This window comes from Mastigoproctus giganteus, chromosome 10 (assembly GCF_048544385.1).
Source record: "Mastigoproctus giganteus isolate SK-2022 chromosome 10, ASM4854438v1, whole genome shotgun sequence".
Taxonomy (NCBI): Eukaryota; Metazoa; Arthropoda; class Arachnida; order Uropygi; family Thelyphonidae; genus Mastigoproctus; species Mastigoproctus giganteus.
The window spans coordinates 97,163,215-97,179,590 of NC_143584.1; the positions used below are offsets into that span (position 1 = coordinate 97,163,215).

Consider the following 16,376-nt stretch of genomic DNA (forward strand, 5'->3'; position numbering starts at 1 on the left):
TTGTTTCCAAGATAATCTTCTCTTTTAATTATAAATTTCACAATTGCATAAGCATAAGCATTTTTTAATGGCACACACAAATTGCAACTAACGCGATTTGCATGGAGTAATAAGTTTACGAAGCTTAAAAAAAAGGAATGAAGAGAAGATTCTGAAAATTTGTTTTTTATACGATTGAAGATTTCAGTAAAGGGGAAACATAATTCACCATAATAACGTAAAAAAACCACACAATTCCAGCTATCGGTATTTTTGCAAATGCAAGAAGATCGAGTTTACTATCCGTTTATAATTGCTTGCAGTAACAGAAAAGCCCAATAAACTGGAAAGTGCAAATTGTTTTAATTGTTATATGGTAGGGACCGCCAGAAATGTGCTTTAGAAAAATATTACAAAGAAGCATTTAAAATTGATTCTTATAACGGAACATATGATAACAATGAAAGTGTAGTGCATTTTAATGATTTGAATTGGTAACTAATACAATTTACATACCACGCTAATGACATTTTAGAGAACTGTTAGCTTAGTTATACAGCAAAAATTTCAACTTCCGAGATCTTGAAACGAATTACCAAAAAACAGTGTTATTGGGTTCACATTACAATATTTTAACGATATGATACGATGGTCTCTCTCTGGAACTGATTAATATCGTAAAGCGGGGTGCACTGTATTGTATAGCTATGCACGTGCTTTGGAATGCAGGCGCCTCCGTAGCCAGGTGGGAAGGAGCATCAGTGCGTAGCACACGCTTCTTGATTAAACCGGGGTTTGAGCCCATCACCACCAAATACAGAGGATGCGGAAAGGTCAGGGAATGACCACCGCATATCCCCGGAGCAATATGGCCTTAGTTGCTAATGCTCCTAAAAACCAAATAACAAACAAACAAAGCTTTGGAATGGTGAATGTTTAACATTCATTTTTTGCAATTAATGTTCATATTTTCGATTTTGTTGATACTTTGGAAAAAAAACTCGTAAACCCGGGAACTCTTAAAGCGAGAACTGGCTGTATATTACAACATTGAACTGGCATATATATATACAATGTAATTACAATTCGCTCTATACTTCTTGCATGAATACATTGCTGTTCTGGAATAAAATTATTGACTCAGATGATTCATACCTCATTTAGCTTCTCTACAATTACACCTATAATTGGTATTATATATATATATATATATATCCTTTGAGATTTACTATACAGACATGATTCTGGAACACAAATCCTCTTGAAGTCTCTACACTCCTGAATGCTATCAAATTTACTTGTATGTATTTATGGCCTTAATAGCCTATACAATTACTAGATTATGGTTTAGGTAACACAATCTCTCTTATGCTTATGATTGACACCTAAAGTCTCTATACATACTTATATATTCTTAAACACTTTAGTACTAAGGATGACATAACATTCTCACCGTCTTTAATATTCTCTGGTAATAAATCAGAATTACGAATCCTTATCAGATCACTGCCTTTAGTTCACAGATGGCTTACACATCTTTTAATATCACTCTTTACTCTTAATTTTACCAAAGACGCTCCCTGGCTTTTAAATCTGTTAGTTATATTATATTTACATATTACTTCTTTCAGTACAAATTCCAGGAACAGAAAGGTCCATCAGTCTTACTCATGTTTTAGATTTTCTATAATATTAAAAAAAAAAGGACTTGCATTTGGTTTCTTTCTTAAACTTCCTTTTGTTACCTCGATAAGGTCCTCTCCTTCAGGGCTCCTATGGCTACCAGTCTTCCTAGTGGTTGCTGCGCAATACTGGTTTGGTCTTCTCTTTCCCCGAATTACTCTTCCTTACATAAGTAGAATTGGATTGAGCTTTCCATTTCTTTGCTCTATTTCGTTTCCTTTCTCTCAGCTGTGTGAAGTGCCTCCATAGCCGTGTGGGCAGCAGCAGCAGTGCGTAGCACACGCTTCTTGATTAGACCAGGGTTCGAGCCCGTGACCACCAAATACAGAGGATGCAGAAAGGTCAGGAAATGACCACTGCATATCCCCGGAGCAATATGGCCTTAGTTGCTAATGCTCCTAAAAACCAAATAACAACAATGCTCTGCTGTCTTCCCTACTCTGCTTCTCATACTGCATTCTTTGTCCACATCCCTTTCCCAAAAATAACCTCACTTACATAGCTGCATTCTTAACCTGATGGCACTTTCCTTCTGACCACTGCACTCTATCAGGACTGCACTCTTTTTGCCCGAATCCCAACTTTTTTCTCTCTCCCATTTATTTTTCATGCCTTTTTCTTTGTTCCTCTCAAATTTACACTCTGGCCAATCACCTCCCACATTTTTAAGCAACTTCTTCCTAATTCAGTTGCCGGCCCTCTACTACCCCTCTCTTGGATTTAATCCGATTGGTGGATGGTACTACGTTCGTAGCAGAGAACATCATATTGTTTCAAAGTTTCCAGAATGTTCTGGCTGGCAATCCGACCCACCTACCCCTCCTTTAGTCATGCCTGTTGCATTGACCATCTTTGGAATTCATGCAGGTGCACTTAAACAGTGCCCTCCCCCTCTCACTACTAAAACTTTATTCCTGGCTGTCTCCTTAACAGCCATGACCTTTCATTTATTTCTGTAAATCTCACTCATCACAGACACTTTGTTTTTCTGTATTATTTTTACTAAGTTCTCTCCCCTCGAGCTCTGTGACCCTTCTATTCCATGTAAGTTGTCTGCCCCCCCCCCCCTGTAGCTTGCCATCCACTTACATCAAAACATCCCATTAAACTACTTTCATTGCGATTGTTCTTTTTTTCCAAGAGTAGTCTTATTCCTGATTCCATTCCAGTCAATATTTGAACTTAAATTCTCATCACATACAAAAATACTATAAGATATATGTATCTTATAATTCTCACCCTCTATTAATTTCTCAAGCCTATATATATATAGTCATATAAATTAGAATAAGGTTTAAAATAATAAAATAATGCCAGCAGTACGGCAAGACAAGAGCGAAAAAACAAAGTTAAACCTAAATTCAAATCTAACAGGGAGGGAAGAGAAAGGTAACAAGAATAAAAATATATTGCAACGGAAACACTAAATTAATTTAGAAAATCTAATTATACGAATAATAATTCATTGAAATTTAAAGCCAATTAAATTCGTATAATTAGATTTTCTAAAATAATTTAGAGTTTCCGTTGCAATATATTTTTATTCTTGTTACCTTTCTCTTCCCTCCCTGTTAGATTTGAATTTAGGTTTAACTTTGTTTTTTCGCTCTTGTCTTGCCGTACTGCTGGCATTATTTTATTATTTTAAACCTTATTCTAATTTATATGACTATGTTTCAAGCATCATGTAGAGGAATGGGCTTTTTGCTGCCTTTGATGTGTGCTGTACCCTCCTTTTTATTTTTATTAAGTAATACTTCTTTTCCAACATTATTTAAATATAATTATGTCACATGATAGTATTGGGCGAATTGCTAATGCTGCGCCTGTACTGCCATCTATAGTTTATTATTTGTTTATATAAACGGGTTAAGTTTACTTTTGTCAGTAGTGTGGCTTTGCACTGGAGTGCTCTTGTCTGTTCTATTTTTGATTTTCGCTGCATCAGGACCCCCGCTGTTCAATTCCCTGCATTGGCAGTTCAATCTGGGGATTGGTGTGGCAGACTGATCTTGCGATCGTTTCGCCTTTGCGGCGATTTGTTTAGCGTTCGAAATGCAGCGATTCCCTGACCATTATTGGCCTTGTGGTCCTCTGTTGAGATGGGGCATAATGGTCAGTCTATTTTTTCTATTTTTGTTTTGTTTTATTGTGAATGGTTTAAATCTCTGTTTGGTGATATTTCACATAAATTTGGACCTTGTGTCCATCAGAGGGGGCACCGCTAAATTTTCTATTTAATTGGCTTTAAATTTCAATGAATTATTATTCGTATAATTAGAATTTCTAAATTAATTTAGAGTTTCCGTTGCAATATATTTTTATTCTTGTTACCTTTCTCTTCCCTCCCTGTTAAATTTGAATTTATGTTTAACTTTGTTTTTTCGCTCTTGTCTTGCCGTACTGCTGGCATTATTTTATTATTTTAAACCTTATTCTAATTTATTATATGACTATGTTTCAAGCATCATGTAGAGGAATGTGCTTTTTGCTGCCTTTGATGTGTGCTGTACCCTCCTTTTTATTTTTATTAAGTAATACTTCTTTTCCAACATTATTTAAATATAATTATATATATATATATATATATATATATATATATGTGGCCCAAATAACCGGAATCCACTGTATATATAGTGGATTCCGGTTATTTGGGCCACCGGTTAATCGGGGCAGCCGTTTATTTGGGGCAAATCTTAAAAAAACAGAAACCGATCAAGAAAATAGCCAGGGTTTACTTTGCTTAATTGGGACAGCATGCCGTTTAATCGGGGCAGGAGACTGTAGCACTGGAGATTACCCTACGATTGTCTCCGACGGTACCACGTGGTTCGGTCGAAATTCTGGAGGTCACAACCATAAAACAATAAAAACAATTAGCAGTCACCTGTTTATTGGGCTTTTCTGTTAGTGAAATCTATCATAAACGTACAGTAAACTCGATCTTACTGAATTTGCGATAATATCGACAGCTGGAATTCTGTGGGTTATTATGGTGAAATGTGTTTACACTTCCATGAAATCTTAAATCATATAAAAAAATTAATTTTCAGATCTTCTCTTCATTCCTATTTTCAAAGCTTTGTAACTCGTTAGTCGGTTCTCACTTGTGCGTATTGTGTTACTTGCAATTTGTGTGTGCTGTGTTCTTTGTTATTGATTGCTTATCTTTTTACTGTTTTAAATTTTAACCTCTCCCCGCCCACAAATGTGAGTGAACAGAAATGTCAACTAGTTCGTATGTACGTACAGTACGTATTAATTATTCCGATTTTCACGTATCATTTAATTTTTTAATTGGTAAGGTAATAAAGGGTAAATTTGTGCTTAACATATCTTTGCTTTTATAGCCTGTGGATAACATTCCTCCTATTTTCGCTAATTAGAATCGCTGTTTAATAGAAGTAAAATTCAATTCACAAACGTGATCACAATGACCGGCGCTTACTGCACATCGTATAGTGAACGGTACTTTACTATGTTGAGTTCGTGGTAACGTGATTTGATTGTACAGTGAACCAATTGTAAAAAAAAGAGGGGGGGGGGGAGTTACATTGTATTTTTAACTATTTTAAATATTTACGTGAAACTTCGGATAATTGGGGCAGCCGCTTAATCGGGCCAAAATGCACTAGTCCCGATGTGTCCCAAATAACCGGAATGGACTGTATATATATATATATATATATTGGAATTATGTCAAAAGACATTTAGGTTTAAATATTAAATGGCGTAAGTATTGGCTCCAGCTATTGTCGCTGGAGCCAATACTTATGCCATTAATGCTATTGTCGGTGGACAATTAAACATTATGCGTGCATGGGTTGTATGTACTTAACTTATTTATACTTTATTATTTCTTTAAATTATGGTACTACTTGGGAGCATTAGGTTTGTAGTGACCCCAACCAACCCGCTAGTTATATTTAAACCTAGCCCTGGTGTGGATAGCTAATATCTGGATATTCAGCTTGATTACATATAAAAATACAGTAAACCCCCGCTATTCGCGGTATCTGTATTTGCAGTTTCGCATATTTGCGGTCACTGATTTAATATAAAATGAAACCTAAAAAAATGTGAATTTTAAAGCGCCGTGAACATTTTCCGCCATAAAAAAAACATGGCATGGCTAAAATCATCTTTCCCGGTCAAAACAGCGCTCAGTGAGTGGGGGGGAGAGGGGTGATGACAAAATCACGAGCGTGGATGTTTCTCGCTAATCCTTGTTCAGTATGTGTTATGCGCTTATCAAGGAAGGTTTCGTCGTTTGCTTTTATTTTATATGCTTATAAATTGAATAAATTTATCAATTTATAAATTGATATGCTTACAAAAGTGATAAATCGTCTGTTTTACATTGCAAAACGGTATTTTTCGAGCTTGTTACCGGAAGAAAGTGACTTTATTGTGGACAATTCTTTCTAACCCGTACAAAAATATAGCTACGAATAACAAGAGAAATGTGAAAAGATCAAAAAAGGTGATGACATTAGTGAATAAAATTGAGTTATTAGACAAAATTTCTAATGGTGAAAGTATCTCTTCAGTGGCAAAACATTATAAAATCAATTAGTCAACGGTACGATCAATCAAAAAATCGGAAGAAAAAATCTGCCATAGTGTCCGTGAAAACGCGCTAATTGCTTCAAAAATTTGCTCTGTAACTTGTAATGTTAAATTAAAAAAATGGAAAAAGCTTTAAATCTGTGGATAGAAGACGGAACTCATAATAAAATTCTGTTAAGTTCACTCATCATTCGTGAAAAGGCAAAACACCTTTATAAACACTTTAGCGAAATTGGTGAAAGCACTGGTGGGATAAGTTTTTTTAGCTAGCAAAGGCGCTGGTTTGAAATTTCTAATAAATATTATATTTAATATTAAATTGTTACTTATTTTCATTTCGATGCCATATGCTTGCATTTCACTATGTACTGTCTATGTACATAGTCATATTATGAAGGTACATATAATACATACATAGACAAAATTTTAGACTAGTTTTTCTTATACATTTCATACTTTGGAATGGAACCCCTTTATTACTATGGGAGCCATAACTCAGTATTCGCGTTTTAGGTATTCGCGACATTTCTCAAGAACGTAACCCCCACGAATAGCGGGGGTTTGCTGTAAAGATACATATAAAAACAACAAAATTAATGAAATTTTAAAGAAAGCTGAAGAAATTGGCAAAAGTTAGTGAAAATTAATGAAAATTAACATTCTTCCTCATGGCCATACCTCTGCTACTCCTCAGGGTCTTTGGGCAGACATATAGCCATACTAGACAGGAAGGGGTATGTTTAATGCATTCCTCTAGTATGGCTTGTCTGCTCAAAGCCCCTGAGGAGTAGCAGAGGTATGGCCATGAGGAAGAATGTTAATTTTCATTAATTTTCAATAACTTTTGCCAATTTCTCCAACTTTCTTTAATATTTCATTAATTTTGTTGTTTTTATGTTTCCACCAGGGCCAGGCTTAAATATAATTAGCAGGTTGGTTGGGGTCACTACAAACCTGACGCTCCCAAGTAGTACCATAATTTAAAAAAAAAATAATGTATAAATAAGTTAAGTATATATCATTATTTTGCCCTCTGTAGCATTCTGTATACACATAAACTTATATCTATATAAGATTTATATTACATATGTCACCTCCTCCAAAAAGACAAAAAAAACCCATTTTTGTTTTTCTAATTATCTCCCTTCACGGCGAGGTTGCCTTGGTGGAGCCTTCTGTAGTTCACTTTCTTCCTTATCTAGGATGTTCCCTTCCTGTCCATGGCTTCACCGGGTTTATCTCTCAGGTCAACTCTCCTGGTCTTCTGTACCTGCATTGGTTGTTTTCTGCCTCCCCTTCTAATCTTGTTGGGGGGTGGGTCTTTAAATACCCTATCACAACTTATGAAATATGGCTTCTTATGATTTTCGTTTACTATCTTTTCGGTACCAGGTTGACTAATTAGTTTTACTTTATAATTCACTGGAGATGTTTTTTCTAGAATTCTATAGGGCCTCAATGCACATTTATTCCACCTTCCAAAATTTGATAGAAGCACCCAGTCTCCCACGTTAAACTGTTTGTGCTTCCTACACATGTTTATTCTATTCCTGTTCTTTGTACTGGCTTCCTGCACCATTCACTGGGCACTTTGAAATTTATTCATTAATTTCTTCTTGAATTCACTAATATCTGGATATTCAGCTTGATTGCCCTTCAGATTTAAATCTATGGGGAATTTGGACTCCATCCCCATTAATAGAAAAGCTGCCGTATCCCTTATACTCTTATGTACTCGCGTTCTAATGGCGAATAGTGCAATTGGCAACTGCTCTTCCCAGTCGTTCCCTGTTCTCCTGACCAAATGAGTTAAAACACAATTTAATGTTTTATTAAACCTTTCACAGAAACTGTTTGACTCTGGTCGATATGCCGAAGTACTGAGCATCTTTATTTGTAACATGTCGCATATTTGCAGCATTAGCTCGGATTGAAAATTCAAACCCCGGTCCGTAGGTATAGAATGGCTGCAACCATACCGACATATCACACCTTGTACGAATACGTTAGCTATTTCTTCCTATTTTGTCCCTGAAGGTTTGTCCCTTCAGGGACAAACCACTCAAGAAATAGCTAATGCTCTACAAACTACAAAACCGCTCTATGAATACATTAGCTATTTCTTGAGTGGTTTGTCCCTTCAGGGAGAAAGCCTCTGGATATCTTTAAACATCCACTACAGACAATATATATATATATATATATGTTCCCCCTTAGTAACTGGAAGAGGCCCAATTAAGTCAAGAGCGACTAATTCAAAGGGTTGTTGAGGCTCTATATGAGGCTGCAGCGGAGCTTTACCTATAAAAGCTGCCCTGATTTGGCACTCATGGCAGGTCCTACAATATTCTTCTATTTCCTTAAGCATACCCTCCCATTTGTAATGCCCTTTAATTTGCTCTGTCTTAACATAACCAAAGTGCCCAGCAAGTTTACTAGAATGAAAGGTATGGAGTACCCAGTGGAACATCTTTGGAGGTACTAGCACTCTTTCTACGTGGGCCCCAGGTGCCAAGCGATTCTTTGATCAAGCGATATTGCTCCGAATTAGCACTCTTTCTTGAAACAGAAATTGTTTCCTTATTTAAAGTATCATTAACACACTATTAACCAAGCTGTAGTAAAGAAATTTACTTTACTAAATTAGGAAAGAAAGCACCTTTTCTTCTCTTTTCTTTTACATATTAACTACTAACCATCTCGTCTGTTTGTTTGTTATTTGGTTTTTAGGAACATTAGCAACTAAGGCCATATTGCTCCGGGGATATGCAGTGGTCATTCCCTGACCTTTCCGCATCCTCCGTATTTAGTGGTCACGGGCTCGAACCCCGGTCTAATCAAGAAGAGTGTGCTACGCACTGCTGCTCCTGCCCACCTGGCTACGGAGGTGCCAACTCCCTAGTGCTTGGTCACAGAGTGGCACTGCTCCTGCCTCCATGTGGTGGGGCCAGTAACCTGGTAGGGAAAAGCCCTGCCAGAGTGAAATGGAGTGAACTGACTCCAATCCCCGGGAATTTACTGGGTACGTAGATCCGAATATAACTGATCTAAGATATGAGGAATCTAGTCCTCCCGGAGATACAATTAAAATGATTAGAAAAGGCGAAAGAAATGATTCTGTCTCCACAAAGAGACTGAACACGGATATAAAAACTTGAAATGCCCCAACTTACCTTATTATACACTCAAACACTGAGAAATCGGTAGACCAGTTGTCATCCTTTCTCATACAAAAGACCCTTGAGATATGTTGGCCCACCAAAAAATGTTAAGAGATTACAAACCAAGTTATGCTCAAGTTAGTAGTACAATAAAAAGGACTTAGGAAACGAGATTTCCAAATTCAGTATCTGTTGGAACACAAACAAATGTGACAATTCCTCCAAGAGAATCAATCTCAGAATGGGCTCGCAAATTGTATAAAACACAAAAGCAACAAGAAAAAATGGTCAATACACCTCTGTCTTTTCCACCGTAAAATGCAGAAAGTGTAAGAAGAAAAGTAATCAAAGAAAGTAAAATGGCAGAACAAATGGATACAGAGGTAATAAACCTCAGAGAGGATCCCATACTCAAACTTTTTGTAGAAGAAGAAATGGATACGGGAAGACCCCAGTTTCCAAAGAAAGATAAAACCAAGGCAGACAAAGTGAAAACAGCCCAAGGAAACAATCTGATGGATTATCTAACCCTAAATGACAGATACCCTTATCCAGTGGAACTGTCGAGGGTTTCGCTCAAACATTAATGATATCATAGACCTCATTACCCAGCATCATCCAATAAGTCTCTGCCTACAGTAAGCATCTGCTTACAATAAGCAACCACAATACAATCAAAAATTATACAATATATAGAAAAGACCCCATATCAGATACAACAACGCGAGGAGGAGTTGCAATATTAGTTAACAGACACGTGGCATCCCAAGCAATCACGTTGAACATACCCATAGAAGCAGTCACAGTCTGACTAGCAATAAGCTTCAACATTAACATAATGTCAATATATATACCTCCTAGTCAAGATTTCCCGTTGAAAGATTTTGAAGAGCTGATTGTTCAACTACCATCTCCATTTCTCATTTTACATGACCTAAATGGAAATCACCCACGATGGGGCGATCCCAAAAGAGATCAGAAGGGTAAACAAATTGAAAAAATAATAAACGAGAACAACCTCTTGATCTTGAATGATGGCGCGCACACACACATTTCCACCTACCATCAAAGAGCAGCTCCACAATAGATCTATCAATATGTTCTCCGATACTGTTCCCGAAGATCCAATGGATTGTGCATGAGAACCCATTGAGCAGCATAGCTTCCAACTCCTGTTAGTCTCTATTTTTCTTATTATATCCATTAAGTATGCATCTCTTCTCTTATGATATCGGTTTCTCCCCATTTAGTTACTTCATTCATTGTAACCTGTTCTACGGTCTTCTTGGCATCACATGTGTTTACGTTGAGACCTTCCTGGCTTTCCTCTTCCTTGGGGTAATAGCTGGCCCAGCTTAAATAATTGACTACAACATTTTTACTACTGGGAATATATTTTACTTCCAGATCATACTCTTGTAACTGCATGCGCCATCTTATTAGGTTACTATTTTTGTCCTTGATGTTTTTTAGAATCAGCAGAGGCTTGTGAACTGATAAAACTTAGATTTTTCGGCATTTTAATAGATATTTAAATTTATCAACCGAGAACATTGCTAGCGCTTCTCAATTGTGGAATAATTTTTTTCGTGTAGGCTTAAGTGTCTACTACAGTACCCTAGCGTTTTCTTGCCTTCCACTCCATCTTGCTCTAATATCCCCGGCTATGGTGTCACCAGAGACGTTACAAGTTAGATAAAAGGGTCTGCATCTGTCCGGATGTCCCAATATAGGTTGCTTAATGAGTATGTCTTTTAGTGGGATGAATTAGTATGAAGACATACTCGTTGCTTAACGAGTATGTCTTTTAGTGGAAAGAAGCATCCTCAGCTTCTTTTGACCATGTAAACTTCTCTCCCTTTTTTGTTAATTTCACTAATGGCCTCATTATCCCAGCCCTGTTTCCTATATATTTCTGATAATAATCATTCCTAACAGCCTCCTTACTCCTCTCACATTTTTCAGGGGCTTCAAGTAATATATGGTCTCTACATTTTTTTTTCGCTTGGTGTGACCCCATGTTTAGAGATGGTGTGCCCTAAATACTCTATCTCCGGGATCAAAAACTGACATTTAGACCCTTTCAGCATCAGGTTCGCATCTTCCATTCTCTGAAAAATATCTTCTAGCAATTCTGAGTGCTCCTTTAGTGTGGTGGAATACACTAAAATGTTGTCCAGAAAGCAAAGCACTCCCTTCTCCAGCAGGTCTGCCAATGTGGTGTTCATTAAACACTGAAAGGATGCTGTGGAATTCTTTACTCCGAGGCATTCTTGTCATGGAGTATTTCCCGAAAGGAGTCAAAAATGAAAAATACTTTCGATCTTCCTTTCTCAGAGGGATCTGGAAATACCCTGAATGTAAGTCTAGTTTGGAGAAAAATTTTTCCCCCTTTAAACTGCATAACATTTCACTAATATTGGGTAGCGGGAAATCTATTTGCTTGATGACTAGGTTCACTCTCCTCAGGTCCAGTACTATTCTGTATTTGCCATCTTTTTTCTTTACCATAAGCGATGGGCTATTCCATTTGGAGACCGAATGCTCGATTATTCCAGCCTTCTCCATCGCTGATATTTCTTTTCTGAGGGTGCCAAGAAGTGCTTGCAGAATTCAGTATTGCTGTGTATATATTGGTGTATCCTGAGTAATGTGCACTTCCTGCTCTACTAAGTTAATGCACTTTAGTTTGACTATCTTTTCACCGAATACATGTTGGTACCTTTCTCAATTCTTCTAGCAACTGCTCCCTTTCTGCTTCTACCACGTATAATTTGCCTTGCTCTGCCCATTTTACTGTAGTGATGTGAGGTCCTCCCTCTTGCCTGGTCTCGTTATTGGACTCCCCACGGTCTATCCCTGCAAGGATTACCGCACCATCCCTTATATTTATACACACTCCCTATTTTCTCAATAAGTCCATCCCCACTATAGCTTCACAGTGTCCGTTTGTCACTCTCGATGATGCCAGGAATGAGTAGAACAGTATTCTTTTTCTTCTCTCTATTCTTATTCCATCCTCAACTTCATAATCAGAGCATTTCTGTGGCACCTACCCTGTTTAATATGTAATCACTGTGTTGTTTTACTTTAAACCCCCTTTCTGTTTTTTGTACTTATTAAAGTATTTCCACGTTAACATAGTACACGTTGCCCCTGTATCCACCAGAAACTTCCCTTTTACACCCCTGATGTCTCCCTTTAGATATAAGAGTCTGTCTGATATGTTTCTTTCACTTACGGTTTGAATCAGATTTTCGCCCCCTTGTACATCATTACATTTGTCGATTATTCCCCCACAGCGGGCACCTTTGAGAGACCTCTTCAGTTTAAATTTTCCTCTTTTATGTTTTGCCTTCTTCTGTCACGGTTTCTTTGTCATACCCATTCTCTTTTCAGGTATATTTCATTTTCGCTTTCCCTCCAAGTGTATCACACCCCGACTGCACTCATCTGCCACTCCTTGCTGGAGTAATAACTATCTCTCCTAGTCCATTCACTTCAGTACTTACACTGCTTAGCCCAATGCCCTTCTCTCACACACGCATAACACCTTATTTTATTCCAATCCTGCTCATCTACCTTAGTATCAACCTTCCATTTTCTTATGCCCTATGCCCTTACACTATGCCCTTACATATGCCCTATTGTGATTTCTCTAGGGTTGTGAGTAGCTTGTATGTCCTTCATTATTGTTTGGTATGCCTTTCTTACTCATAAATTCCCCTAACAATTTTTAAATTTGTTTTCTAACCCTGTTAGCTGTTTCTCTAAATATGCTATCTTCTTATCTTCTTTTGTAGCTTTACTCTTGCCTTCTTCAGCTTCTTTTTCCACTATTAATGTGTTCATATCCTTTCTTATGCCCCCGTGGTAATGGTTGTCTAGTCTTTTTTCTTCTTTGGCTGGTTTTAGGGCTGGGGAGTTAGGGATTTCGGATTTTTGCGTAATATTTCTTTGCAGTACTTATCCGTAATCCCCCTCCAAAAATTTTCCCATTAAGATTTTGTTGAACACATCCCATTCCCCTTTGGATACTTTATTGGACATTTTAACCTCCATGAACCTTTTATGGTAATCTTCCGCATTTTCGTGGGCCCGTCTGTTCACAATTATTTAATAACCTAATCCCTTCTAAAAAGGTATTTTTAATGGAGAATGGTTTCCTCATCACACTGATGAACTGGTCCAGAGTTTCTGTTTCTAACATCTGTGTGGCTTCCTGAATTCTTTTTTTCACTATGCCTTCTAATTTGAATTTGGCTATAGTAAATCTCGAGATCTGATAGCCCTTCATTTTCTTTAATCATTTGTAATTTTTTTTAGATTTACTGAGTTTTATGGACCCATTAAAACTATTTTCTATGCTGGAATTTGCCCCTAAGGATTCCTCCCTTTCATTGCTATTCTCACCTGTAACCATCTGTGACCTTAAAAGCCTTGTTTACACTTTCCCTATTCAAATTAATCTAATTAAAAACAATGGTCAACCTCAATTAGTCAATCACCTTAACCAATCAATAACTTATTAATTAATAAGTGACCTTCAATTAATTACAGTACAGTCTAATGATTCGTTAAATTATTGTTTTTGAATCATGATTCATTATTGTTTCTCTACACAAGGCAATCTAATTAAAATAACAGTTTCATCCAGAGTTACTACATCTCTGGTACACAGTACACTATGTTTAATGATATTGTTTTTAAGATTGTTTATAAAATTATACTTTTTATTTTTGTAATTAATTTGTTCCTGCACTTATTAAAAAAATAATAATATAATTGCCAACAATTATTAATACCACGTTCTCCCCCTCCCCTTTTTCTTTCCTATTAGAGGAATCTGTTGCATCATTAATGGAAATGGGATTTAGTAAAGATGACTGCATTCATTCATTGAATAGTTGCAAGGGCAATGTAGAAGATGCTGGCCTTTGGCTAACACAGCATGCAACTGTCTATGTGGACCCTTTATGTAAATTGCAGGATGAAATTAAATGTGATTCCTATAATAAAGTAGCCTTGAATGGTTTAGAAATGAGAATTTCATGTGGCTGTCTCTGCATAATTGATGACTGCAAAGGCGCAGATGTACCTCTTTTTGAACTAACAATTACAGGTAATTTTTTTTTTCCAGACCAGATTACTTTTTGTGAATTATTTGTTGCCTACATTTTTTTGTTTGTTTTAACCTCCAGGAACTTCATATTTAACTTTAACTTTTAATTAACCACAATCTGCTGTGAATATTTTCAGATTTTCTACAAATAATATTTTGATTTTAGCATTAGCAGAAACCATGTATAAGTATCACGTCCATTGCTACCAACTTACTAGATTTATGACAGATAATCTGTCATTTTTACTCAGTTGACCCCTTCTCCATCTCAATATTGTAATATAGTTAGTGACAGAGTTTTTCTGTCCTTTTGGAAGAACTCAGTTTTTTGTAAAAAGACTGTGTCTTTCAACAAGATGCAAGTTGTGTGATGTGTGCACTTTTTGTAATTGATTTTGTTCCCTTTTAATTGATTGATTAATTCTCCTAATTATTTGTTTTTCCAGATATTTTTTGATATATTTACTTCCATAAAGGTTGATTTTTAGGCATGTTAGCATATATGCATAATGTACCTATTGTCTTCACCACATCCATCTGTACATATGCACATAATAACTTGACCCTCAGTGCATGGATTTTCGTAAAATTTTATATTTCAGCATTCTTCAAAGATTTGTGAAATCAATCTAAAATTTCATTAAAATCAGAGTCAGAAATCACAATTGTTTCTTTGTCTGTATGTGATAATTTGATTGAGTTATCGATCAGTTTATTACATATGGTAATTGAGTTAATCCTTGGTAATCATATGTAACAACTCGATTACTGGTAACCCAATAATCAAGTTATTACATATGATTCTCATGGATTTTATTTTCATGCAATTTTATATTTGGTCTGTGAAAAAGATGATCCAAGAGTTTCTCTAGTACTTCCTTGAATTAATTCACACTACCCACTTCCACAACACTAGATGGAAATTTGTTCAAACAATCAAATTCTAATTGAGGGCAAATTTCCACATCTATCCTGCAATCATCCTTCCTCAGTTTGAATTTATGCCCCCATTGTGTGTAATCTGAAAAAGAGGAAGGATATCATCAGCATTTAGCTAACTCATTCTATTTAAAATCTTAGATCTCTTTGAAGGGGCTTAATTTCCAGATGCTGAAATTTGCAGAACTAATGCCAAAAGATCAACGTCATTCCTAAAATGAGGCCTCCAGACCTGTGTATGATACTGAAGATATGGCTTTGTGATTGCCTCTACAATGGTATAATTATCTCCTTATCCCTGCCAGCCAAATTCCTGTATATTATTGACAAAACACCATGAGCTGTCCTCATGGCCTGTCTACCATGACATCTCATCTTGTTTTCCTGAATTTCATGTCAGACTGCTCAATTAGTCCCATATCTTTTTTTCATTCTACATCATTCTGAGTGTGATACCACACAGTTGGCATGTTAATATGGGATTTCTGCTACCCATATGGAATGCCTTGTATTTTTTGCTGTTAGATTTCAATTGCTACCTCTGCCCATCTCCCCAATTTTGCTAGACCTTGACGCATAGCCTACTGTAATTACTTTCATTAAATGCCTTTCCATCTATATATTAATAGTGGCATCAAATTATGCAAGAAAGCCATCTTATAAGGCATCAGCAAAAAAAAAAAAAAAAACCCTCAGTCAGATTAACTTGCAGGTGCCTAGTCTCTAGATGCTGCAATTTGAAATACTGAAACCTTTCTTATTAAGACCACCCTTTTGTTCTCTTCACCAATTTTGTCGCCCTTCTCTGCACCCATTTCACCAGATTTACATCCTTCCTTATATGAAGCTGCCACACCTGTATGCGATACTCAGTATGTGGCCTAACTATTCCCTTGTACAATGTTGCCTTGCTTCCTTGCATG

General features: G+C 36.6%; 1 protein-coding gene across 1 annotated transcript in view; it reads left to right on the top strand.

Annotated features, from left to right (window-relative positions):
* Positions 1–14,432: 14,432 nt before the first annotated feature.
* LOC150079181 (intermembrane lipid transfer protein VPS13D-like) overlaps positions 14,433–16,376 on the top strand; it is a 160,720-nt gene continuing 158,776 nt past the window's right edge. The window contains exon 1 of the mRNA XM_090382984.1: positions 14,433–14,514. Within this exon, the coding sequence (XP_090239110.1) occupies positions 14,433–14,514 (82 nt within the window). The remainder of the gene's footprint in view (positions 14,515–16,376) is intronic.